Source organism: Myodes glareolus, chromosome 15, assembly GCF_982192425.1.
Source record: "Myodes glareolus chromosome 15, mMyoGla1.1, whole genome shotgun sequence".
NCBI classification, from domain to species: Eukaryota; Metazoa; Chordata; class Mammalia; order Rodentia; family Cricetidae; genus Myodes; species Myodes glareolus.
Genome location: NC_142040.1, coordinates 19,251,571 through 19,278,180, shown reverse-complemented (window position 1 = coordinate 19,278,180; position 26,610 = coordinate 19,251,571). Strand labels below are relative to the sequence as shown.

General features: G+C 41.0%; 1 protein-coding gene across 3 annotated transcripts in view; it reads left to right on the top strand.

The window, feature by feature from the left end:
• Rasgrf2 (Ras protein specific guanine nucleotide releasing factor 2) overlaps window positions 1–26,610 on the top strand; it is a 218,984-nt gene that overhangs the window by 127,520 nt on the left and 64,854 nt on the right. Inside the window, exons 13-17 of one of the 3 annotated variants that reach the window (XM_085676865.2) lie at window positions 1,528–1,610; window positions 5,810–6,013; window positions 6,900–7,159; window positions 15,686–15,793; window positions 18,935–19,024. In XM_085676865.2, the coding sequence (XP_085532991.1) occupies window positions 1,528–1,610; window positions 5,810–6,013; window positions 6,900–7,159; window positions 15,686–15,793; window positions 18,935–19,024 (745 nt within the window). Of the gene's footprint in view, window positions 1–1,527; window positions 1,611–5,764; window positions 6,014–6,899; window positions 7,160–15,685; window positions 15,794–18,934; window positions 19,025–26,610 lie in introns of all 3 variants that reach the window. The other 2 variants (XM_048455899.3, XM_048455898.3) reach the window with 2 other exon arrangements.

Below are 26,610 nucleotides of genomic sequence, written 5' to 3'. Positions count from 1 at the left end.
TCTTGGTTCATCAAGCCACATTAGCCTGGAAGGAGTTCACAGGTTCTCATCCTCTGTGGAAACAAAAGCAGAACCTCTTTTCCAAAGCAACATATCCTTTGTCCCAAATTTTGAAGTCAAGAGGTTTAGCATAGCAGCCCTTACATTGAAATGTCTCTCTACACTGAGCTCATTCACAGTAAAAAAAAAAATTCAAAGAAAAACACAATAATATACATAATCCAGACTCTCTGTATATTTTCCATCTTTACATGCCTTATTTTTCTTTACACCTTTAATCTTTGACTATACTATTTTATACTACTTTACTGTCTCTTTAAAGACTTTACTTCTTCTTATAACTCTCTATACTGTTTTTCTTCTCTCTCTCCCTAGCCTATTTACATTTTTTTTAAAACACACTGTGTCTCATTTAGAGGTCGTTTATTTCTGAATCTGTCCTTTGTGTCTCTGTCATCCTTTTCTGACCAGGACTGCTTCTTAAAATGCTAAGTGGCTTGGCCAGGACTAAGGCTGCTGTGCCTTTTGGCTCTGCCCAGTCCAACATGGGAGAGGTCTGTTTGGTGCCAGCTCTATGAGCCATGCTCACAGCCCTTTTCCAGGCACATCGCAGGTCTGTGTTGCCATTAAGCAAGCTGTAGCACTCTGTTCACAAACCCCATTCAAATGCTAAGTCTCCTGAAAGAGCCAGAGCTGTTCATGCAACTAGTACAGAACCAGAAGACCACCATTTCTTAAAGAATCCATGTGGCTTTGTTTTTTGTTGCTAATGCTGAATCAGGAAGAGCTCTCTCAAAGGAGCCATGGTGCTCCTGCTTGCTGCCAGCAAACAGAGCCCATCTGGGAAAAAAAGTGTGGCTACCAAGAAACAGCACTAAACTCTGTTTTTTTCTGTGTCTAGAACTTCTTCCCAAGCTCTCTCAGTTTTTATGTGGATGTAGTTGTCCATGTTGGTGCCAATTTGCAGTTGGAGGTTGTTTATTCATTCCTGGCCTCTCAGACCTGAAATAATCACATAGAAATTATATTAAACACAATACTGTTTGACCAATAGCTTAAATAGCTTAAGTATGTTTCTAGTTAGCTCTTACATCTTAAATAGACTCATTTCTATTATTTTACATTTTACCACGAGGCTCGTGGTTTACTGGTACCAGCACATGGCTATATGGCATCTCCCTGACTCCACCTACTCTTTCTATATATCAGATTTCCCACCTGGCTATATTATGCCCTGCTATAGGCCCAAAGCAGCTTCTTTATTAACCAATGGTAATAAAACATATTCACAGCATACATCACCTCCCACATCATCATCATCATCATCATCATCATCATCATCATCTCTCTCTCTCTCTCTCTCTCTCTCTCTCCCTCTCTCTCTCTCTCTCTCTCTCTCTCTCTCTCTCTCTCTGTGTGTGTGTGTGTGTGTGTGAGAGAGAGAGAGAGAAGCATAAACAGATGGGTAATTATCTATGACCTACTTGAGTTTCCATGTGGGTTTTAATTGCCTTTTTCTTTTCACAGTGTGTGGACAACATACGATGTAACGGTTTAATGACTATAGTCTTCGAAGAGAATTCCAAAGTCACTGTGCCACATATGATTAAGTAAGTGTAGCATCCCTCTTCCTTCTGTCTGAATCAGGATCAGATGGGTAGAGAAGGAGAAACCGTGAATAGAGTATCATCAGCAGGATTCTGCCTCTTCCAGAGAGGGTCAACCTTGTCAGTCATGAGTAATTCCTGTTAAATCATAACTAACAATAACTAATATGAAAATGCTTTTTCAGATTCACAGCCTACTGGCAGATAGCATTGAGATTTGTTTTCATACAATTAACATATACCCTTACCCAGGACAAAAATCCTGTCAAGATGCTCAAGTTCAATATTAAAAACTGCTCAAGGTCAGGGGGTGGATGAAGGTGTGGCTGGCTTATTTGGCATCATACCAGTGAGTATGAATCCTCTCCCTCAGATCTGGCTGTAGAGCCAGAGTTAGGCATTGAACACACTCAATGGGCATCAGCTGGCATGAATGTGGCACTATCTGCTCATTGCATGTGCCTGGCTTTGCTCAGCGGTCATTGGCTTGGGCTGCTATCTTCTCTATATTTCAACAAAGCAACTGTAGCTTAAGTGGACCACTAGGAGGCCATAGGTTAGAATGGGGAGCTCTATCAATGGTTCCCAGCTGTGCATGCTAGAACTCTCTGTATCAATGGTCTGTGTACTATGACATTTTGAAATTCAGAAACTAGGGAAGAAATTACTTTTGTTTTCATTTTACTTTTGGTTATTTGTGTTCCATATTGTTTTCGTGTTTTAACTGTATGTGAACGGGTGTTTCTCTGCATGTGTGTCTGTGCACCATGTGCATGTAGTGTGCTTGGAAGCCGGAAGAGGGGTCAGCTCCCCTGGGACTGGAGTTATAGATGCTTGTGAGCCACTATGTGGATGTTGGAAATTGAGCCCAGGTCAGTGCTCTTAACCACTGAACCATCTCTCCAGTCCCTTGCAGTCCACATTTTAAGAGTAGAATGTTTTTTTTCTAAAAAAGATACTTGGTTATATATTTTTAAGTTATTGGAAATAAGAACATTATTTATTATTCTTTCACGCTTTCCTATATAGATATTTTCAGGTCTGAGCTGTCACGCTGAGACAAATGACAATGTTCCTATAGAAGGATGATCTTGCGCTGCAGAGACGTGATAGCATGGCCCCAGTGTGCAGGGACAGTTGTAGAACTTGTTACTACATCACATGAAGGCAGAGAATGCAACACCATAAAAAACATTAAAATAAAATAAAATTTGCAAATATTGTCATGAATTTTAGTCAATTTTAAAATGTTTTGGGGAGGGCTGTGTTTAAATGCTATGGCATAGATTCTGTCTGCATTGAATTTCTTAGGTTTTTTTACTTAGAAATTTCTTTTTGAATTAATTAAAATATCTGAATATTCAGAACAAGTATAGACTAAGCCAGGTTTAAACTATGTTTTATTTTTTGAATAGAACTTTCTTATTAATTTTTATGATAGGACTCTGATTTCACAAATAATATATATTTGAAAGTCCATGTTGCTTTAGAGTCATAATGGTAAGTCAGACATTGTAGGTAAGTTCAAAGCCCATGGAACCCAAGGCAACTGCATATCTACCCTGCACATATCGTGTTGACTTCCAAAGTTAATGGAAACCTCAATTGTGTGTCTGACCCTCATGGCTGGTGATGCATGCATTTACTGTCCCCTACCATGACAGTGACCCTGTCCATTCTCATTAGCATTACCGCTTTCATACAGACCAAACTTTCTGACTTTGACTTCACAGAAGTGAGTGAAGGAGAAGGGAGAAGAACCTGACCTGCCAGGGCGTCCGCACCACACTCGCTGTATTCCTAAGGCAAAGAGAAGGGGCACACCTTTATTTATTCCTCCTCTTATGGCCCAGTCTCACTGGTTCTCTTAAACCAGAGGAAAACATACCCTAAGGCTGCATTCTGCTTCCCTGTGCGTCTGTCTCCATGGCTACATGCCACTGGAGAGGCAGGGGGAAATCAGCGTTTTTCAGAGTTAAAAGGAAAAACATCCTAACACAGCTACCTCTTGTTACTGGCATGACGTCATTTCAAAAGCGTTAACTTCCTTTTAAAACTCATCGATTATAATGGGCGATTTGGCTTTGATCTCTCAAGATTGCTTTTTATGTGTTTACCAAAAAGGAGCTGCTATTGCCATTGGAGGCTTAAGTAACACATTGTGGCTTTCTTGAAAGTCCCTCAGGAAATCATGGGAGAGAGCCTAGTCAGTGTAATGAAAGAAAATTAAGTAATTTCATAATATTTAATTTCTTTTCTTAAAATGAAAATATAATCACAAATTTGAAGGACAGTGGTGTAATTAGTTTAACTTAGTCTCACGCTGGCTGCAACACATTTTTCCCTCCTAGTGTTTTGAACAAACTAATTATAGTGAAAAAGATGCAAAGCTCAAAACTAGTTAGAATGCAAAACAGTGACAGCTAGTACATGGAATTTCCCTCTAAATGGTACAGAGACTTAGGTTTTTTTTTAAAAAAATAATATTTGATTTTGACTTTCTTTGAAGATGGAGATTTTGATGGGAAAAATGAGAGAAAAAAACGACTATTTTATTCAACCATTTCAAGACAGACTGATTAATTCATAAAAGTCACCCAGGTCTTTTGACAAATGAGAACTCAGGAGTCAGAAAACTACTGTTGCCCGAGGATCATGTAGTAAATGAATGAAAGAGCAGGGCTGGTTCTTAAAAGCAAACCTTCAAAGACCCACTAGGATATGTGAAGTCAACAGTCTACCGCCGGTCGGGTCCTCTGCAGAGGCAGGATAGCCGTTTAAAATGCTCCTAACTGCTGCAGACAGAGGCTTTCACCTGCACTATGCAGACTTTGTGCTACAGCAAGCTATATGACAGCTATTGCTTCTTGCTTACACCAAAGAAAAATAAATATGTAATTTAAAATTCTTCAAAGCTTTAAAAGGCCTAAGTAGGAACTCTCATAACAAAGCCAGATGATTCTTAGCAAAAAATTGGCCCTCAAAGACTCACAGGCCCCGCACATGACCTTCATCAGAACAGTGAAAACCAGGACTCAGTTATCTATTCTGATGCTGTCCTGAAGAGGAACAAGAGAGCTGGTAAGGAAGAGAAGAGAAAGAGGGTTCCAGTGGCCTCCTAGAGAGGCTGCCAGTGAGTGCCCCCTGCTGAGTCAGGGGCAGCAGATGGAAGAAGGTTCCGTAGAAAGGAAGTCAGTACTAGACACTGTCCATTACAACTTTTTTTTTAAAAAAAAATCCATTTCCTATAGTGCAGAATATTGAAAACAGAATATAATTAAGCATGCCCAATTTGTGAGTTAAATTGTGTTAAAAATTTAAGCATATTTGTGAGTCAGAAAGAATAAAGTAAATCTATTAGACTTTCAATTCGAGAAGTTAGGAAAAGGAAGAAAAGGCCCAAGCAAGATGGTAGAGTGGGTAAGGGCATCTGCGACCCGATGACCCAAGTTTGACCCCTGGGACCCACATGGTGGAAGAAAAGAACCCATTCCTACAACTATCATCTGACCTCTGCATGGATCTCCTCAGGTAAAGCTAATAAATAAATAAATGAAAAACAAAAAGAAAGTAAAACAGAAGGAAAATTGTTAAAGAGAAAGGATGAGAAATTAAATGTAGGAAAACATCGAAAGGGCATAAACTAATATGAAAGCAATATAATTGATAAAGAGCTGGTTCTAAAAGGTAAAATAGTAAATTATATCTTGTGTTCTGGTACTACATATTTATAATACAACGCATCATAATATCTTAGACAGCACAGGGCCGTGCACTGGGGCTTGTCACCACTCTGTTTTAAGCACACATCTGACCTGCTTTAAGACATAATAAATCTTTTCTCTTTCTACTAAAAGAGACTTAGTATCATCTTTTTAATAAAGCATGTTGAATTAGAGCAAGAAGGAATCCACACAGTAAAATCACATGTCATTGCAACCTCCATAATTCGTTCTCAAGTAGAATGTCATGGTAGCACATAATGTTCCCAGACACATCTGTGGCATGTCATACCACCTGTGCATCGCTCTGTCGTCCGTGGAAAACTCTGGAAGCCTCACACGAGTGTGCAGTGTGCATTTTCAGGCGCTGCGGCACTCAGTGGCTGAGGCAGAAGGTCCAGCAGCTTTGCTCACACGTTCCTGGTTTGCGTGTAGGTCTGATGCCCGTCTTCATAAAGACGACACTGACATCTGTTTCAGTAAAACACTCAATTCCTGCAAAGTGCCGCAGATCCGCTACGCGAGCGTGGAGCGCCTCTTGGAGCGGTTGACGGACTTGCGGTTTCTGAGCATTGACTTCCTCAACACCTTTCTACACACCTACCGCATTTTCACCACTGCCGCTGTGGTGCTGGCGAAGCTCTCCGACATCTACAAGAGGCCTTTCACCTCCATCCCGGTCAGGTACTGCAGCATTGCCGATGCCCCTAAGCTGTTGGCTCACCTTTGACCTTATTGCATCAGAGGAAGTTAAGTAAAAGGTCTTAGAGTTCCCCAGGGAAGATATGGAGAAGCCCGAAGTCTCCAAGTGACATTTGATTACTCTATGATTATTTGGAAGCTGACACATTTATATTAGCATCATCATTACTTATTATTATTGGTGTTATTTATTATTACTGTTGTTCTTGTTGTTGGGAAGCTCCACCCAGCCCCACTACTCCCATTCCAGACCCTGCCCCGAGAAAGCCGGCCATAGGTTGCTCCTCCCCTGAAATGGCTCAAGACCTCCTACAGGCTATTAGACCATGCCCATAGATCTGCCAGGTACTCTCAGGCTTGCTCTCCTGCCTTCCTGAGAGTCACCCAGGAGTTGCTTCGCTGTGCTCCTCTTATTAAATTTGAATTACTAATTTGATTTGATTTGGCTTATTGTTTCAATGCAGGAACCCATTAACCGGGTCTCCAATACCTACCATTTGGTGCTGAAACGCTCTTAAGTGTTAACGTACCTCTGGATTATCTGAGAAAGGGATGTTCCGTTGACTCAGTAACTGTGGAGCAGACCTCAGTTTGGCATGCTTAACAAGACTCCCAAAGATGGGAGTCTCTACTTTAAGGTTTTACTGCACGTTAGTGGCAAGGCATCGGAGAGCCTGGACAGTGTCTGTGTTCCCCCAGCAAGGGCAAGTGCACCTTTAGCATTTAGATTAAGGAGAGTCCAGCAGTAGAAGTACGATGCTGTCAAGGTCTTCAAACGTAGATGAGCTGAGAGTATGTTCTTGGGTGATATCTGAGACAGGTCTTCCTTTGGCTGTAATCTGTTAACAGCCTTCGCTCTTCATTTTAGGTCATTAGAGTTATTTTTTGCCGCGAGCCCAAACAACAGAGGTGAACATATGGTAGACGGAAAATCCCCACGCCTGTGTCGCAAGTTCTCCTCTCCACCACCCCTGGCTGTGTCCAGAACATCCTCTCCAGTGAGGGCCAGAAAGCTATCCTTGACATCTTCCTTGAACTCAAGGATCGGAGCCTTGGACCTGACCACATCTTCATCTTCTAGCAGTCCGACCTCCCACAGTCCCACTGCATCTCCGCCACCTCACACCGGTAAAGTACCACTGGATCTTAGCACGGGCCCCTCTGCTCCTGAGCAAAGTGCACGGGCTATGGGAGGGAACACAGGGGAACACCTTGGGGATCTGTGCAGCAGGCCCAAATGAAGTCTGCAAAGTGTCTTCTCCAGCACATTGCTATGATCATACCCCACGCTTGCAGCTGCCTGTTTTCCTGCCATTCCTTCTGGAAGGCTCAGCTTATTTGTTTGTTTGTCTGGGGGCAGTTTTCTCATTTCTGCATACAAAGAATGGCTAAAGTGCCAGTTGAATAAAGAGCATCCCTGCAGATTCTTGCCCTGGAGTAGAAGGGAGCCACTTGCCATCCCCCCATTCAAAGGCTAGTTGCATCTAGACATCAGCAGAGGACTGATACATTAAGTTCATAATGTTCTTGGATGTTGGTAAAGGCTGATTAGCTGAAGAGTCTACTATGATACTTTGTATAAAAGGATAATCCTTGGGCACCCCTTATCTAATTAGTTGGGCTCCCAGTTTACTCCCCCTTTGTTGTCTGGGTGAAGGACCTGTCTGTCCCTCCTCACCTTTTGCTCACGAGGATAACCTAACCTGGAAGTACTGTGATAGTTGGAGAGCTTGGCCATGGGGGAGGGGCCATGTCAGGTCACATTAAAGGTATAGTGAGACAAATCAAAGCAGAAACAGTATTAGTTTTCTTTGATACAACCAAACTTTGTTGGTTTTAAGCTAGGGTTTTACTTTGTAGCCCAGGCTGTTCTTCTCAAATTCATAGCAATCCCCAGGGCTGCCTTAAACTTTCTAAGAGCTGGGGTTATGAACTCAAGCACACCATGTATGGCTGCAAAATGACTTTTTTGTGTATTGTATCATATGTCTTCCATCTTACCTTCTGTGGTAGCTTTCCATTGCATATAGAACAAAGTACATTTCTTCTTCTAAGGTCAGCAGATCCTACTGCTCCAATGACTCCTTCTTTGTGTCTTTAAGATTCCTTGGCTGTTCCTCTGAGAAGACCTTTGTAACATCTTTGACTGTGAAAAATCTAGGAGAGCAGCTACCTTGCCTAGTTTGTTTTCCTCAGTATCTCCATGCCTCGGCCAGGCAGTAGATGTTTATGAACTGAAGAAATGAAAAGAATCACTCAGGAAACTGTGTCCTCTAGTATAATAGCTAAGATTGACTACCAGCTTGATGGGATCTAGAATCATCTCTGGAGATGCCCTTGAGCTGTTTACAGACTGGGTTAAGAGAGCTGGGAGTGCCACACCAACTGTGGGCAGCACCACCCCAGGGGCTGGGGGCCCAGACTAAGTACCAGCCCTCATCTCTCTCTGTTTCCTGACTGTGTACGCCAAGTGATGGGCTACATCCCATTCCTACAGTCCCAACTTCCCTGCCACCACACAGCCAAGAACTGAGAGCCACAGCAGATCCTCCCTCCCTTAGGTGGCTTTCCTTAGGTATTTGCTCGTAGCAATAGGAAGAGCAGCTAATCCAGCTGGTGCACTGCCTGGTCTTCCTTGGGGCTGTGCACTAAGGGTCTCCAAGTGTCCAGTGTTATCATGAAGAATGTAAGCACATCTCAGTTTTATCAAGGAGCCCCCCTCTTTGTGTGTAACTGACTGACTTATTGATGGTGACATAAAAATAAGGCACGAGATCGGACAATACCCAGATTTCAAGGAGAGTCACTCAGTTGAAGGCCCAAACCCTTGCTTTACTGCTTGCTTGAAGTGTCTTATGTGCTGACTCCCTCAGATAATTTAAATAAGTTTTCTCGGTGAAGTACTTAATGGAATTTCAACTGGAGTGCTTGTCAGCATCCAAAGTGGCATCTTTAAAAAAAAAAATAGAAATTCTTTAAATTGACAAGTGAGCAATTAAGAAGGAAGAAAGGGGAAGATAATTAAAAAGTCATTAAAACAACAAGCTTGGCAAAATCATGATGAATTCTTGGAAATAATGAGGCAAGGACTAGCTGGCAGATGTAACTGGGGCTCTACCCAGCACCAGTGTCTGATCGCCCCTGTGGAGGGAGTGACTTAAACTTATCTCAAGACTCCTCGGGGCCGCAGTGGACTGGGGAGTCCAGCAGGTTCCCAGGGTGTGGTGGGCTCTTTTCCCTCTGCTACTGGACCGCAGGAAAGAAAAGGAGAAATCTCTACTCCCATCTTCTTTGAATCAGGAGCAATTCAGGATCAAACTCTTCATGCCTCCCAGAACCTGCTTTGGTAGATCTCAGGGCTGGCCTGAGGTCTGCTGCCCTATGTGTGGTCAGGCCTAGTCTGGAGACTGAGAAGATGCCCTATGAGCCCCTGTGGCTGAAACAGTTGCATGGGGAAAATAGGATGGCACCCACCCTGGTTATTTGGGCGCAAGACCTGCGACTGTAAGGGCAGGTGGCATAAGGGTGCAGACAAGAGCATGAAGCTGAAAAGTAGGGGAGACTGTGCTTTGCCGAGCATAATCAGGGGGTGTCTTTGATAGGAGTCAAGAGGGCCCCGTGACTTGAAGGAGGAGGCAGGCCACATTCTAGGTAATGAAACAGTCTATACATATGTAGGTGAGCACACCTTGGAATGACTTCCTTCCTGGGGCATAGCTGCTCACAAACAGCCTTTCCCTGCCTAGACACCGTGAGTTCTGTAAGCAGAGCTTCCTGGTTTTCCTAGGACGCACAAACACTGAGGTAAATTAAAACAAAAGTCCTCTGAATGTTTTCTTCCTCCTTTTGTTCTTTTTACTATCACAGTGATTTTTAAGTTAAGGAAAGTGAGCAATTAAAAGCATTCACAACAGATCACTAGAACCTTCCATCTTGGACAGGAAACCCCAACTGTTGGACAATACCTCACCCCACCAGCTTCTGGCAAACACCTCTCTAGGTTCTGCTTCTCTGAGTCTTTTGGAAGTGGAATGACACTGCTTTGTGTGTGTGTGTGTGTGTGTGTGAGAGAGAGAGAGAGAGAGAGTGAGAGAGAGAGAGAGAGAGAGAGAGAGAGAGAGAGACTGACTTACTTCATTTATATGAATAGCCTTAAGCTATACCTATGTTACCTGTAATAGGATTTCCTTAATTTTTCAGGAAAATAATATTCCATTGTATGCATATGACTTTTTGCCATTTTTTCCTCAGTTGATGTCTGAGTTACTTCTACATCTTGGCTACTGTGAACAGTGCAATGAACAGGAGTGTAGATATCTCTTTGAGATCTTCATCTCAGTTCTCCTGGAAAGCACACACCCACGCACACACACACACACACACACACACACACACACACACACAAACACACACACACACGAACACACACACGTAACACGAGTGGGATTGTTGGGGCACACATTAATTCTATTATTAAATTTTGGAGAAGGATGCATGGCAAATTCAAATTCCTAGGAGTGCAAAGGAGTTCTGCCAGCACATGCTAGTTTTTATTTTATTTTGAAATAGATATCATTCTAATGGCTATGATGTAAGAAACTTTCTTTTCTTTTTTAAAAATAATTTTCAAAAACATTTACTGCCACTAATACCCACCAGTATGGATATGAATGTTCCTTTACTATCAGAAATACAGGACCTCTTTCTTTCTTCATGATGGTCTAAAGGCATGCTTTCATCCCTGTGGCTCCCATCACACTACACACCACCCCTGTGATTGGATGACCCATATGATACTGCACACCACTTCTGTGATGGATGACCCATATGGTACTGCACACCAATCTCAGTAATTGATGATACATACCACACTGCACACCATTCTCTTTGCTTATATCATCTATAACACACTGCACACCACCCCTGTGACTGGATGACCCATATCACACTGCACACTATTCCTGTGATTGGATCATCTATATCAAACTGCACACCACCCCTGTGATTGTGTGTCCAATAAATTACACTGCACACCACCCCTGTGATTAGGTGATCTATATATTACACTGTAAAAGTAGCGGCGGGCCACTTCCCGCCGCCCAGCTCGAGGCTAGCTTTACCTGAAATAATTACATGGAAACTGTATTCATTTAAACACTGCCTGACCCATTATATCTAGCCTCTTCTTGGCTAACTCTCACATCTTGCTTTAGCTCATATCTAGTAATCTGTGTATCACCACGGGTTTATGGCTTACTGGGAAGATTCTAACCTACGTCCATCTTGGGCCCAGAGCTTCATGGCAGCTGCCTGACTGCCTTCTTTCTCCCAGCATTCTGTTTTGTCTACTCCACCCACCTAAGGGTTGGGCTGTCCAAAGGCCAAGGCAGCTTTTTCATTTAACCAATGAAAGTAACACATAGACAGAAGGCCCACCTACTCCATTTCACTGCACACCACCCCTGTGATTGGATGATCTATTTATTACACTGCACACCACCCCTGTGATTGGATGATCTATTTATTACACTGCACACCACCCCTGTGACTGGGTGATTTATATTACAGGGCACACCACCCCTGTGATTGGGTGATCTGTATAGCTTTTGTGCTGAGAACACAGCACTTTGGTTACTGCATTCATTAGTTATGATCTTTAAGCCCAAGCCCAGAGTGCATATTATTGGTCTAAGATGCTTGGGACACTGTTTAGGATGGAGTAGGGATAAAAAGCTTTTTTTAAAAAAAATTGGAGTAATAAGCTAGAAGACAGTTCAGTGTAGGGCCTAATCTGTTTGGGGCTGTTATAGCATCTGAAATGGTGTAATTCATGATCAACAGAAGTTTATTTTTCAGAGCTTCCGGAGGGTAAGAAGTCCAGGAGAAGGCAGCAGTGTGAAAGGAACATTTTCTTGCTCTGTAGAGGAGTAGAGGAGTAGAAGGCCTCACATGAGAAGGGACATGGTCAGAGGATGGATGCTGAATTCATTCTTCTACAAGGAACATCCTCTCTCCAAATAGCATGATATTTTTCATGAGGGCAGAGCTTTTGTGACTTAATCATCCTTGGAGGTCCCATATCTCAGCCCGGTTGGGCCAAGGACTAATCTTCCAACATGGTCTGGAAGATTCAGATAGTGTGCAGAGGTTCTGATAAGTGAGAAGCGTAGATCAAGCTCCCAGGCGATGCTCCCTGACTGCTTCAAAGCTTTCCCACGAGGCAGCCTTGGCTGCTCACATCGTGAGACTGGCAGGTGGAGAGGACTGGGGACAAAAGGGGCTTATTCCCACAGTACAGAATTAGCACAAGTGAAGGCAGAATGCCTCTTTCCTTCTGGGTTTGCCTCAAACAAATGACTGCATCCTAAGAGCTGGTTTCTCTGGACGGTAGGAGTTTGGAAGAATGTTTTGCTGTTTCTGCTTGTTGTGTGCTGTTCCTCTCCCCTTCCAGGTAGTGCAGAAAGCCCAAGATATGTGGTTGATGAGCTTGCCAAGGCAAGGCTGTACTCTAGAAATGCCAGTTCCTCTGCTTGGGCACTTCCCAGGCACAGCCGCCTGCCAACACAATCCCCTTAGCTCTTTGCAGCCTGAAACTCTCACCTTAACCCTTCCATTAAGCATTTCTTATGTTTCAAGTTCCTTGCCCTCTCTATTGCTGCTTCTAATTACTTTTCATATGTATATTTCTCACTTCATTCGTAAAAGTATTTAAGATAGTAGTCAAACAGACTCATGGCCAGGCACATCCAGATTAAAAATAAAATAAGTAAAGATATCAGGTGATGGGGGAAGGGTAAAAAGTTACATGAAGATAAGGGTTATATGGTCTACAGTGTGGTCCTCTGAGCCCTGGAGTCCCCTGAATTTGCTTCAGAGTTTCTTGTTTGACAGAATGGAGGCTGCCATGAAAGTAATTATGTGATTCCCATTCAAACCTGAGAACAACTTGTCTATAAAGGTTCCTTTTTCCTGGTCACTGGGACTTGAAGAATGAACCCTCACAGTAAAAGGTTTAGAATTAAAACTGGTGTCATAGTGGTGACATTTTCCTGAATAGATAAGACTAATCAATTATAGACTGTTTTTTAATTTTGCATTAGTATATGGGAAATGTTGGTCATGAGTTGCTTTATAGAAGATGTGATTGAACACCAAGGCATCAGCCTGACAATTAAGAGTGCATATGGAGATGTATGCTTGTGCATGAGTGTGCATAGATGCGCGTGACATCTGTGTAAGTCAGGGTGTGGCTCTGTTTCTCTTGCTGTCCCATCTTGAAAACTTCCAAATGACAGGGAAATGGTAGATGTGGATCCATCTTTAATTTGACAGATGTTTGCATGTGCTTTGCATAGCATTAAGAGTCAAAACAGCTGGCAAACTCCAGTACCAAGAGTGGCTACAATTTTACTTTCCACTTCAAAACCCAGCCCCACGGTGTAAGATCAGCTCCCGGTGGCCATAGGGAACGTAGGTCTCTCTTACTGCCATCCACAGTTTTAGGGTAAATTCATTGAAATTTGCCAACAACCATTGCCTAACTTCGTTGTTACCACAATGATAATGCCAGTTTTGTAATATTTCAAGAAAATGTCAAATGGCATGAAGAGAAACTGAAAATATCCTTCAAAATAAGCAGGGTGGCATATTTTTAGAGAGAAATACTTTTATTGTCCCACAACCTGGCCCCCAAATCGTTCTAGGCTCATATAATAGCCACTGTTCTTCCTTTTCTGCTACTCGGTCACCCCTACTTCTTTCTATCCCCAGATGTTTAAAAAAAATCACCTGAAACTTTCTCAATAATGGGTTCTCAATGAAAACCAAGCCCATGGCAGGCAAGACCGGAACGAGGAGCCTGATGGCTGCCAGCACAGTTGCCGTCCCTTACCTAATCTCTTAGACCATGATTATGCAATTTAGTCACCCAAGTGTGCTTGCTCAGCCCACAGCAACAGTGTCTGTTTCTGTCTTCTTCGTTTGAAAATTGCCTCTCTGTGGGCTGAACGTACTCCCGATTTTAGCATTTGTTTTGAGCCCACATCTGCCCACTTGTCCTGTAGGCAAAGCTGTTTGCACAGCACTTGGTTGAAAGTGAGCAAGCCAAAGAAAGCACGTCCCCACAGTGTGGCTTCTTCTGTAGGTGTGTGTTAGCTTGTTCTGTAAGCCTGTTCCTGCTCTTTCAGGACAATGTGGTCCTATCAAGTTCTCCCAGTCAAATTTTTAAATAAAATTTGATGTATTGCAGATTAAAGTTTTCCTCCTGTCCTCAAATGAATGAATGTGTGCCTGAACTGAACCAAGATATGCATTTGCTATTCTGCTCTGCCTTGCACAACAGATGCTTCCCATTACTGAACTTTGAAGGAGCTATTTAGAAAATAATAAAACTAACAGCTAAGCGCTGGCGGTTTTTTTTATATGCATCTTGCCAGCTTTACTGTAATTATGTCATTCAAGAAAAGATTCTAACCACTTCCTTTCTGCAGCCCAATTGCATTTCAAGAGATCAAAATCATGGCCATATTTCTAAGGGAGTAAATAAGATGCAAGTTTAAAAATAGCTTTACATGAAATCATTATGGGTTTTGGAATATTTGTTGAGTAAAACCTTGAATGGAAGGAAAAGGGAAGCAGCTTAGCAGACCAAGATAACGCACAGCTAGTGAAAATGGCACTGGAATTTAATCAATGGGAGTCAATTGAGGACCTGATTAAAAGCAAAGAAGGGTCTGTTAAACATAAATTAATTATTGGTTCTACTATTCTACCTTTGGAATAGTAAATGTTGCTGTTTTGCCTGTATCAGAAGCTGAGGGATGGCACCATCCCAATAGCCCTGTTAATGGTCCAGAAAGACAAGTCTCATTCTCGGGATATCAGTTTTCACGCAGAGATTCAAATCATCTTAAACTCTCCACAGTTCATTGAAGAAATTTTCATCTGGGCTGGAGTCTGGAGGCAAAGCTTTCACAAAACCTGTCAGAAAAAATTTCACTTGCTTCCTTCCTAGTGGTGTGCCGCTCTCCTCAGAGCTCATCAATGCACCTTTCCAGGAAGGGAGAGGATTGCTGTGTAGCTGTGTTGCCCACAGATATAGTTACTGGCCACTGGTGGCTACTAAGCCTTGCCATGACTAGCGCTAGTGAGGAGTTAAAATAGGACTTCAATTTTAGATTGTATAAATTTGTCATTCAGTCGTGTTTGGTTATTGCTACCACGCTGGGGAATGCATCTCTAGGTCTGAAGGAACCCCTCTCCCTTCCTTAAGGCACAACCTAGACAAAGAAGAAATCATACTGTTGATTCCAGTTTATTTTCTAATCTGAAAAGGTTCATTTTTCTCTGTTCCAAGAAAAAGCCATTATGAAAGGCAGGAGATCCAGTGCGTAGTTCCTGTTCTTCTTAGCCTCCAGTTGCACTGGATCAAGAGGCTGGCCAAGGTCAGCCCTCAGGTTCAACAAGACAGTAGATCTTACGCCTAGCTTGTGGAGATCTGGGTTTCAGTCACATTCTTAAAGTTCTGCTGAGATGAATAGCTTGGTTTCACAAGCAAGCACTTTTAATGTGTAAACAACACGAAATGCTTATTATCGGTATGGTATTGCCAAGGTACTCTCGAACTCACAGCCTGGGTAATGCTGTGTTTCCCAGCAGCCGTCCTGGAGTCTGCGCCAGCTGACCGAGCAGGAGACTCGACAGAATTGTCACCTTGCAGATCCCCCTCCACTCCCCGGCACCTCCGATATCGCCAGCCTGGAGGTAAGAGCCAAACACAGATTCAGAAACAGAAAAGGCATCTTGGACTTTAGATTAGTGCTTTGCTTAGTCTTAGTTATAAAGACTAACTAGAAGTGGGTAAGGCTGCATGGGTTCAAGGAGTGGACGTAACGATGATTAGGAAGCCTACCTTTCGTCTGGCTAGTATTGCTGTGTCTATTATTGTGCTGTGGACTGCACAGAAAACAGGATGAAATGTGTGTCCGCGGGGATGGCTAGTTGAGGGATCAGCTTCCTTACTCTGAGTCCCCAGTGTAAGCTGTATAAGCAGACTTGAGGGACCCTTATTAGAAATTCTTATTTCATATAAAATAAGGTTCAGTTGAATGGGACCCTATTATTATTGTTAGTGATAGAACCTGATCATTTTTTCCAGTATACAGTTATAAAAATAATGACAAATATTTTCACAGTTTGTTTTGAAACACAACAAATATCTGTGAATTAGAAGAGAAATGACTCAAAAAGCAGAAATATTTTTTCACCCCTTTTTCTGTCCTTACTGCTCAAATAATTATATCGAAATCAGGGTTGCTTTGAAATGTCTCCTTCTTCCGGCCCCTTCCAGAGCTGATTATATCAAGCCAGAAGAGAAAATTATGAAACCAGATCACTCCAAATAAGCCAAGCAAAACACAAAAGTTGTTATTTTGTCTCTTGCCCTCAGGCTTCATCTAGGGCAAGTCAGAAAAGATGAAAGCACATGTCTCCAGGAGGTTCTGCACTTGTGGCCCCAGCCACTCTACAGAGGCTGTCATTTTCAGCCTTTGCCTGTGAGAACCACAAGAAAAGGATGGGGTAGGCTCTGGCCAGATCTCAGTCCCTGGGGTCAGACTCCTTGCCATTTGTGTGGTCCTGGCAAACGAAGGCAGCCTTCTAGGCTTTCCTATCTTGTCACATGACTACAGCAGGATCAGCTCAGTCTCTCACTATTCCTAATGCCCTGGCCCGTGCAGGACCTGGCACCTCCCTGGTAAGTGCCACATCGTCTTCTTTAGGTTCACTGCCTCCTGGAAGAAACTGTAATCAAGGCCCATGGGAGATGACGAGAGCTGAATACTGTAGCCCTGGTACTATTAGAGCTTTGTTCTGTAGTTTTATATTCATATGTGTCTCCACACTAAAATTTTAATTTATGTCAAGATTTATTATTTTTTTATCTACCACAAAGACTTGAGAACACAGGGAGTAACCTAAAATCTGGGATAAAATAGTGGCTACAAATAGTAGAATGTCATACTTTCTTAGTGTCTAGCCAATATTCTACTTGTTCACTAAGATATTTATAACTTCATGTTTGGGAATATTATGAAATATTATGAAACTTCATCTATATATCTACCCATTTCCAGTTCATTAATAACCTATACATTCATTCATCTATCTGTCTATCCTGCACATCATCTAATCTGTCTGTCTGTCATCTGTTGTCTATATACCAATCATCTATCTGTCCATCCTACATATCATCTAATCTGTCTGTCTGTTGTCTATATACCAATCGTCTATCTGTCCATCCTACATATCATCTAATCTGTCTGTCTGTCGTCTGTTGTCTATATACCAATCGTCTATCCATCCACCTTATTTACTAACCATCTAGTCACTTATTTATGCACATCAAAATTCAGGAGCAAGCTTTTCAGGTCAGAATAATATCACTCCATATTTACTAAAATCCTGAGAGGGAACAGTGGCGTTGGAACTGCATTCGTGTTAGGAAATACTATGTGACTATTATAGGCTGAGACGTGAAAGTGGCTGCAGGGGCTGCTTATTATAGCCTTTCAATTCAAAAAATTAAATGTTTGAAATTACACTATTTAGTTAAGGGTTAGCACGCATATATGTGCCATGGTGTGCATGTGGTAATCAGAGCACAACCCGCAGGAGCTGGCTCTGTCACTGCCTTGTGGGTCCTGGGGCACTGAACACAGATTCAGATTAACAGGCTTGGCAGCAAGCAGCTTTGAGAAAGTGTGTGTGTGTGTGTGTGTGTGTGTGTGTGTGTGCGCGCGCGCGCGCGCGTGTGTGTGTGTATATGAATGCATACAGCCTATGCATGCACATGTGGAGGCTAAAGGTGGATATCAGGTATCTTTCTCTATTCCTCTCCACCTTTTCTTTTGAGTTAGGGCCTCTTGCTGACCTAAGGCTCACAATTCACTGGACTGGGTGACCGCGTAGTTCTGGGGCTCTGCCGGTCCCCATCTCTCAGCGCTGGGATTACAGGTGTGGCTGCCAGGCTGGCGTCTGTGAGTGGTGCAGATCTTAACTCCACTCATGATGCTGATGCAGCAAGCACTTTACCCACTGAGGCAACCTAGCCCTGCATCCTTTCAGTTTTAAGTGGGATACGCTTAATTCATCCTTACGGTGCGATGGGACCCAACCAGAGGCCTCACACATGCTTAACAAGCATTCCACCATTAACTGATAAAGAACTTGTCCTAAAAGCACGATGGAGAGTCTTAAAATAGTCTTATTTTGAAATATAATTTGTGCACTACAAAATTTTTCCTTCTTTTCAAAGTATGTAGTTCATTGGATTTTACATACTCAAAAGGGCAGGCAGCCATAACTACAGTTCAATTTTAGAACATTTTCAATACCCTAGAAGAAATCCTATAGTCATCAACAAACTCTCCCACTTGTGTCTGCCCCTGGTAACTGCTGTCTATGAACTCTAGGTGTGGATTCATTATAGATTTCTACAAAAAGAGAATCATTCTGTGGGGGGCCTTTATAATTGGCCTTTTCTTCTATTGTAGTGCTTTTTGGACGCATCCATTATATAGCATGTGTCAAAAATTAATTCCTTTCTATGATGGAATAATATAATCTTTTTAAAATCTAATTTTTTTCAGCTGATGGACATTTGGGTGTTTCTAGTTTTGGCAGTGTGAATATGATGGACTAGTTTTTGCATGGATATATGATTTTGTGTGTGTGTGCCTAGAATGGAATTGCTGATGTGTAATTTCATGATTTGCCTATTAGCAGGGATACCATTGGGTCTTTTGCTCAGCCCTTCATCCAGGATAGGTGTTAAAATGAGAATATCCCCTGCAGAATATTATCTGTGTGCCTCACCATCCCTTTCCTTTGTCTTTAAATGACCAGGACAGGTCGCCGACAGCCCCCACTGTTCCGTTTCCCCTGCCTCTGCGTTCGCAATTGCCACAGCTGCAGCAGGACACGGGAGTCCACCAGGTGAGTCCCCTGACCGAAGCAGGTGCTAGAATCCACTGAGCCAGGGCCTTTGATGCTAGGGCCTTGATGACTGGGGACAGAGAATCCTGTGTTTTGCAGTACTAGGGAACGAACCTCGAGGACATTATATTAAATAAAATAAGTCAGGTACAAGAAGATAAACACTGCATGATGTCAGATATGAGTCTAAAACAGCTGGACTCCTGGAGTCAGAATACAGAGTGGACTGCACTAGGGACCAGGGTAAAGCACGGGGAGAAGGGAGACACCAGTTACAATGGTTCAGCTACATAGGAAGATAAGTTCCAGGTTATGATAATAATGCTATGTTAATACTTGAAAATCGAGGGCATATCTTAAGTCGTTACATCAAAAAGTGAGTAACAGATATAATAAATAACTTGGTTTAATTACTCCATTATGTACATACATACATACATGCATTTATACACATTTATATACATCATGTCATGTCTAAAGACATCAATAAAAATGAGTAACTAAAAATAAAACGACACGGTACAATAAAAACGCGTACCGTCAGGTGAACCTCACACGGGAGGTCTTTGGGTCAGGCTTCTGAAGAACTCTGTGTCTGAGAAGGGCGTGTCACCTTTCCAGTGTTAATTTATGCTCCTCTTCAGCCTTTGTGCTGCACGGCTAAGACATGTGTCCTCCCGCAGAGTATGAAGCACGAGCTGGATGCAGGGAGGCTTGTAGAGTGGGAGCCTCAGGTCACCTGACTGATCCAGGATTCCTTCTGAATGGCTGCCAGGCGGGTCTCAGGGCAAAGAAAATACAGTAAAAATAATAAAAATAAATCCCTAGTGCTTTAATAGGTGAAAACTACATTCATTATTGATACCTTTCCCTTGCAGGCAGAGAGTATGATATTAAAATAAATCTGTAATTGATTTTCAGGAGACCCATTGTTGTGTCTTGTGTAATCTTTTTATTCTTCTCTCATACATTACATCCAGACCACAGTTTTCCCCTTCCCTTCCCCCAGTCTCTTACCCCCTTCTTCTCCATTTTTCCTCTCCCCCAGATCCATCCCCTCCTCCTTCCCCTCCCCCCTCAGAAAAGAGCAGGCCTCTCAGGGACATCCACCAGACATGAAATAAGTACAGTAAGACCAAGCACATCAAGGCCAGGCAAGGTGACCCAGTAGGGGAAGAAGGATCCTACGAGCTGGCAAAGAGTTAGAGACAGCCTCCACTCCAAACGTTAAGAATCTCACAGGCACACCAAGCTGCTTAATCACAGCATATGTGCAGGGGACCTAGTCCAGAGGCCCACAGGCTCCCTGATTTCTGCAAGTCCCTGAAGTCCTGAACCTCGTGGTGTCCCTAATCCTTCTAGTTTCTCTGATCCTTCCTCCCCTCCTCCACAGGACTCCCAGATTTCTGCCTGTGGCTCTTTGCATCTGCTTCCATTAGTTGCAGATGAAGTCTTGCTGGTCTCTTTGATGAGGACTCTGCTAGACTCCGGCCTCAGAACACTCTGTGGGCAGGATGAACTGTAGGCCAAAGTTTTGTGGCTGGATTAGTATCCCAGTCCCTCTACTTGAGGCCTTACATGGTTACAGAAGATGGCCAGTTCAGGCTCCAAGTCTCCCATTACTACAAGTCTTTGCTAGGGTTATTATCACAGATTCCATGGACTTTCTATTGTACTAGGGTTCCACCTCACCTCCCAAATACCCCCCAATTCCAGTCATTTCTCCCTCCCTCCCCAGCCTGATCCTTCATGTTCCTACCCCTACCCTCTTCTAGTCCACCTGAGAAATCTTTTCTATTTCTCCTTCCCATGGAGATCCTTGCACACCCCCCCCCCCTTAAGACTTCCTTGTTACTTGTCGTCTCTGGATCTGTGGGTCATAGCATGATTATTTTTTACTTTACAGCTAATAGTCACCTATTCGTGGGTACATATCATGTTTGTCTTTCTGAACCTGGGTTACCTCACTCAGGATGACTTTTTTTTTTAAGCTCCATCCATTTGCCTGGAAATTTTATGATGTCATTGTTTTTTTGACAGTTGAGTAATACTTCGTTGTATAAATGTATCACATTTTCTTTATCTATTCTTTAGTTGAGGGACAATCTAGGTTGTTTCCAGGTTCTAGATATTATAAATAAAGCTGCTACGAACACAGTTGAGCACTTGTCCTTGTGATAAGATGGAACATCCTTTGGGTATATAACCAGGAGTGGTACAGCTGGGTCTTGAAGATTCCCAATTTTCTGAGAAATCACCATATTGATTTCCAAAGTAACTATACAAGTTTTCACTCCCACCAGCAAGGGAGGGGTATTCTTGTTACTCCACATCCTCTCCAACATAAGTTGCCATTAATGGTTTTGTTCTTAGCCATTCTAACAGGTGTGAGAGTCATTTCGATTTTTCATTACCCTAATGGCTAAGGATGTTGAACATTTCTTTAAATGTTTCTCGGCCATTTGAGATTCCTCTGTTGAGAATTCTCTGTTTAGATATGTACCCCCATTTTTTTATTGGATTATTAAGTTCGTCGATGTGTAGTTTCTTGAGTTCTTTGTACATTTTAGAAATTAACCCTCTGTCAGGTGTGGAGTTGGTGAAAATCTTTCCCCATTCTGTGTACTGCCATTTTGTTTAGTTGGCCATGTGCTCTGCCTTACAGAAGCTTCTTCAGTTTCACCAGATCCCATTTGTTAATTGTCTATGTCCATGCCCACACTTCTGGTATCCTGAGTGGGAAGTTGTCTCCTGTGCCAATGCATTCAAGACTATTTCCATTTTCTTTTCTATTAGGTCCAGAATATCTGGTTTTATATTGAGATTTTTAAAATCTACTTGAATTTGAGTTTTGTGCAGGGTGATAGCTATGTATCTCTTTGCATCCTTTTACATACTGATATCCAATTAGACAAGCACCATTCATTAAAGATGCTTTCTTTATTCCATTGCATATTTCTGGCTTCTTAATCAAAAATCACGTGTCCATAGGTGTGCATATTTATGCCTTTTTCTTTGATTTGATTCCATTGATCAACGTGTCTGGTTTTATGCAAATACCATGCAGTTTTTATTACTATAGCTCTGTAATAGAGCTTGAAATCAAGGATGGTGATACCTCCAGAAATACTTTTATTGTATAGAATTGTTTTAGTTATTCTGGGTTTTATGTTTTTCCATATGAAGTTGAGTATTGTTCTTTCGAAGTCTATAAAGAATTGTCTTGGAATTTTGATGGGGATTGCATTGAATCTGTAGATTGCTTTTGGAAGGATGGCCATTTTTACTATGTTAATCCTACCGATCCATGTGCATGGAGATCTCTCCATTTTCTTATACCTTATTCAGCTTCCTTCTTCAAAGACTTGAAGTTTTTATCATGTGGGTATTTTATTTGCTTGGTTAGGGTAATCCCCAAATATTTTATATTATTTGTGCCTATCGAGAAAGGTGTTGTTGCCCTGATTTCTTTCTAAGTTTGCTTGTCATTTGTATATAGGAGGGCTATTGATTTTTGTGAGTTAATCTTGTATCTAGCCACTTTGCTGAATGTGTTTACCAGCTGTAGGAGTTGCCTAGTAGAATTTTTGGGATAACTTATGTATAATATCATATCATCTGTGAATAGTGATATTTTGAATTTTTTCTTTAAAGTTTACAACCTTTTGATCTGTTTTAGTTGTCTTACTGCTCTGGCTAAAACTTCAAGTACTATATTGAATAGATGTTGAGAGAGTCAACAATCTTGTTACTGGTTTTAGTGCAATTATTTTGAGTTTCTTTCCAATTAATCTGATGTTGGCTATAGGCTTGCTGTATATTGCCTTTATTATGTTTAGGTATATCTCTGTATCTCTGATCTCTCCAAGACTTTAATCATGAAGTGTTGTTGGATGATGTCAAAGGATTTTCAACATCTAATGAGATGATCAAGTGGGATTTTTCATCCAGTTTGTTCAACAGATTTTCATATGTTGAACCATACCAGCACTATGGAATGAAGCTACTTGATCATGGTAGATGATCTTTTTGATGTGCTCTTGAATTTGGTTTGCAAGTATTTTGAGTATTTTTGCATCAATGTTCATGAGGGAAATTGGTCTGTAATTCTTTTTCTTTGTTGAATCTTTGTGTGTTTTGGGTTTCAGGGTGATTATGGCCTCACAAAATGAATATGGCAATGATCCTTCTGTTTCTATTTTATGGAGGAATTTCAGGGGGGTTGGTATTAACTCTTTTCTGGAAGTCTGGTAGAATTCTGTGCTAAAACTATCTGATCCTAGACTTTTTGGAGTTGAAACATTTTAAAGAGTGTTTTTATTTCCTTAGGGGTTATAGGTCTATTTAAATTGTTTATTTGATCTTGATTAAACTTTGGTTAGTGGTATCCAATGAGAAAATTGTTTATTTCTTTTAGACTTTTAGATTTTCCAATGTGTTAGAGTACAGGGTTTTGAAGTCTGACTAATGATTCTTTGGATTTCTTTGGTGTCTGTTGTTATATCCCCCTTTTTGTTTCTGATTTTGTTAATTTCTACATTCTCTCTCTGCATTTTAGTTAGTTAATGGATGAGGCTTTTATCCATCTTGTTGATTTTCTCGAAGAACCAACTCTTTTGTTTCAATGATTCTTTGTATTGTTTTGTTTTTCTATTTTATTGATTTCAACTCTCAATTTATTTTCTTTCATCTACTACCCTTGGGTGTGCTTACTTTCCTTTTTGTTCTAGAATTTTCATGTGTGTTGGTAAGTTGCTAATATGAGATCTCTTCAATTTCTTTATGAAGGCACTTAGTGCTATGAACTTTCCTCTTAGCACCCCTGTCATTGTGTCCATACTGTTGAATATGTTGTGTATTCATTTTCATTGAATTCTAGGAAGTCTTTACTTTTTTTATTTCTACTTTGACACAGTAGAGATTTATTTAGTTTCTGTGATTTTGTAGGTTTTCTGTTATTTCTGTTGTTGAGATCCAGTTTTAATTTGTGGTAGTCTGACAGGATACAAGGGGTTATTTTCATTTTTATTCCATTATTTATTTACATTATTTCCATTCTGTTTTTATGTCAATACCAGGCTGTTTTCAGTATGGCAGCTCTGTAGTAGAGTTTGAAATCAGGGATTGTGATGCCTCAATAAGTCTTTTATTGTACAGGATTGTTTTGGCTATCCTAGGTTTTTTGCTTTTCCACATGAAGTTGAGAACCATTCTTTCAAGGTCTGTGAAGAATTTTGATGGGATTTTGATGGCCATTGTGTTGAATCTGTTGATTGTTTTTGGTAAGATTGCCATTTTTGCCATGTTAATTCTACCTACCCAAGAGCATGGGAGATCTTTCTATTTTCTGGTGTCTTCTTTAATTTCTTTCTTCAAAGATTTAAAGTTCTTGTCATACAGGCCTTCCACTTGTTTGATTAGAGTTACTCCGATATATTTTATGCTATTTGTGGCTATTGTGAAGGGTGATGTTTCTCTGATTTTTTTTCTCAGCCCATTTATCATCTGTGTAAAGGAGGGCTACTGACTTTTTTGAGTTAATCTTGTATCCTGCTACATTACTGAAAGTTTTTATGAGTTGTAGAAGGTCCTTGGTAGAGTTTTTGGGGTTGCTTATGTAAACTATCATATCAGCAAATAGAGTTTGACGTCTTCTTTTCTGATTTGTATCTCCTTGATCTCCTTTTGTTGTCTTATTGCTCTAGCTAGGACCTCAAGAACTGTACTAAATACATGTGGAGAGAGGGGCAAACTTGTCTTATACCTGATTTCAGTGGCTGTGATGCTGTCTGTTGGTTTGTTGTATATTGCCTTTATATTACATTTATGTAGGTTCCTTGCATCCCTGCTCTCTAAGACCTTTATCATAAAGGGATGTTGTATTTTGTTGAAAGCTTTCTCCTCATCTAATGAGATGATCATCTAGTTTTTATATTTCAGTTTGTTTGCATGGTGAATTACATTGACAGATTTTTGTATTTTTGAAGTATTCTTACATCTCTGGGATGAAGCCAACTTGATCATGGTGGGTAATGGTTCTGATATGTTCTTGGATTCGATTTGCCAGTATTTTGTTTAGTACTTTTGCATCAATGTTCATGAGTGAGATTGGTCTGTAATTCTCTTTCTTAGTAATGTCTTTCTGTGGTTTGGGTATCAGGGTAATTGTAGCCTCATAAAAAGAGTTTGGCAATGTACCTTCTGTTTCTATTGTATAGTAATTTGAGAAGTAATGGTATTAGTTCCTCTTTGAAAATCTTGTAGAATTCTGAGCTGAAACCATCTAGCCCTGGGCTTTTTTTGGTTGGGGTCTTTTGATGACTGTTTTATTTCTTCAACAGTTATAGGTCTGTTTAATTTGCTTATTTGGTCTTGATTCAATTTTGGTAAGTAATATTTATCCAGAAAGTTGTCCATTTCCTTTAAGTTTTCCAATTTTGTGGAGTACAGCTTTTCAAAATATGACCTATTTTTTTTTCTGGATTTCCTCTGTCTGTTGTTATATTCCCCTTTTTATTTCTGATTTTGTTAATTTGAATATTCTCTCTCTGCCTTTTGTTTAGTTTGGAAAAAGGTTTGTCTATTTTATTGATTTTCTCAAAGAACCAATTCTTTGTGTCTCATTGATTCTTTATTTTGTTTTCTTTGTTTCTATTTTGTTGATTTCAGCTCTCAATTTGATTAATTCATGTTGTCTAGTTCTCTTGGGTGAGTTTGTTTCTTTTTGTTCTAGAGATTTTAAATGTTCTGTTAATTCACTAGTGTGGTGTTTTTCCAGCTTCTTTATGTAGGCATTTAATACTATTAACTTTCCTCTTAACACTGCTTTCATTGTTTCTCATAAATTTGGGTATGTTTTGTGGTCATTTTCATTGAATTTTAGGAAGTTTTTAATTTCTCCCTTTATTTCTTCCTTGATCCATTGATGATTCAGGTGAGCACTGTCTAATTTCCATGTATTTGTGGGCTTTCTGGAATTAGTGTTGATGTTGAAATTTAGCTTTAAGCCATTGTTGGATCCTCTTTTTGTATCTATCCTGTTTTTTAATTGGGAAATTGAGCCCACTGATATTGAGAGATATTAATGGCCAATGATTATTAATTTCTATTATTTTGTTGATTGCAGTGGTGGTCATATGTGTATGTTTTCCTTCTTTGGGTTTTTCTGGTGTGAGATATTTTTATTGCCTGTGTCTTTATGGGTGTAGTATCCTCTTTTGGTGGAGTTCCTGTTAATACCTTCTGTAGAGATGGATTTGTGGATAGATATTGTTTAAATTTGACTTTGCCTTGATAATATCTTGGTTTCTCCATCTATGGTGGCTGAAAGTTTTTCTGGATGTAGTAATCTGTTCTGACATCTGTGGTCTCTTAGAGTCTGCAAAACATCTGCCCAGGCCCTTTTGGTTTTTAGAGTCTCTATTGAGAAGTCAGGAGTAATTCTTATAGGTCTGCCTTTATGTGTTAGACTTTTCCCTTTCAACTTTCAATATTCCTTTGTTGTTGTTGTTCTGTGTGTTTAGTGCTTTGTTTAGTATGCGGCACAGGGACTGGCTTTTCTGGTCCAGTGGATTTGGTGTTCCATA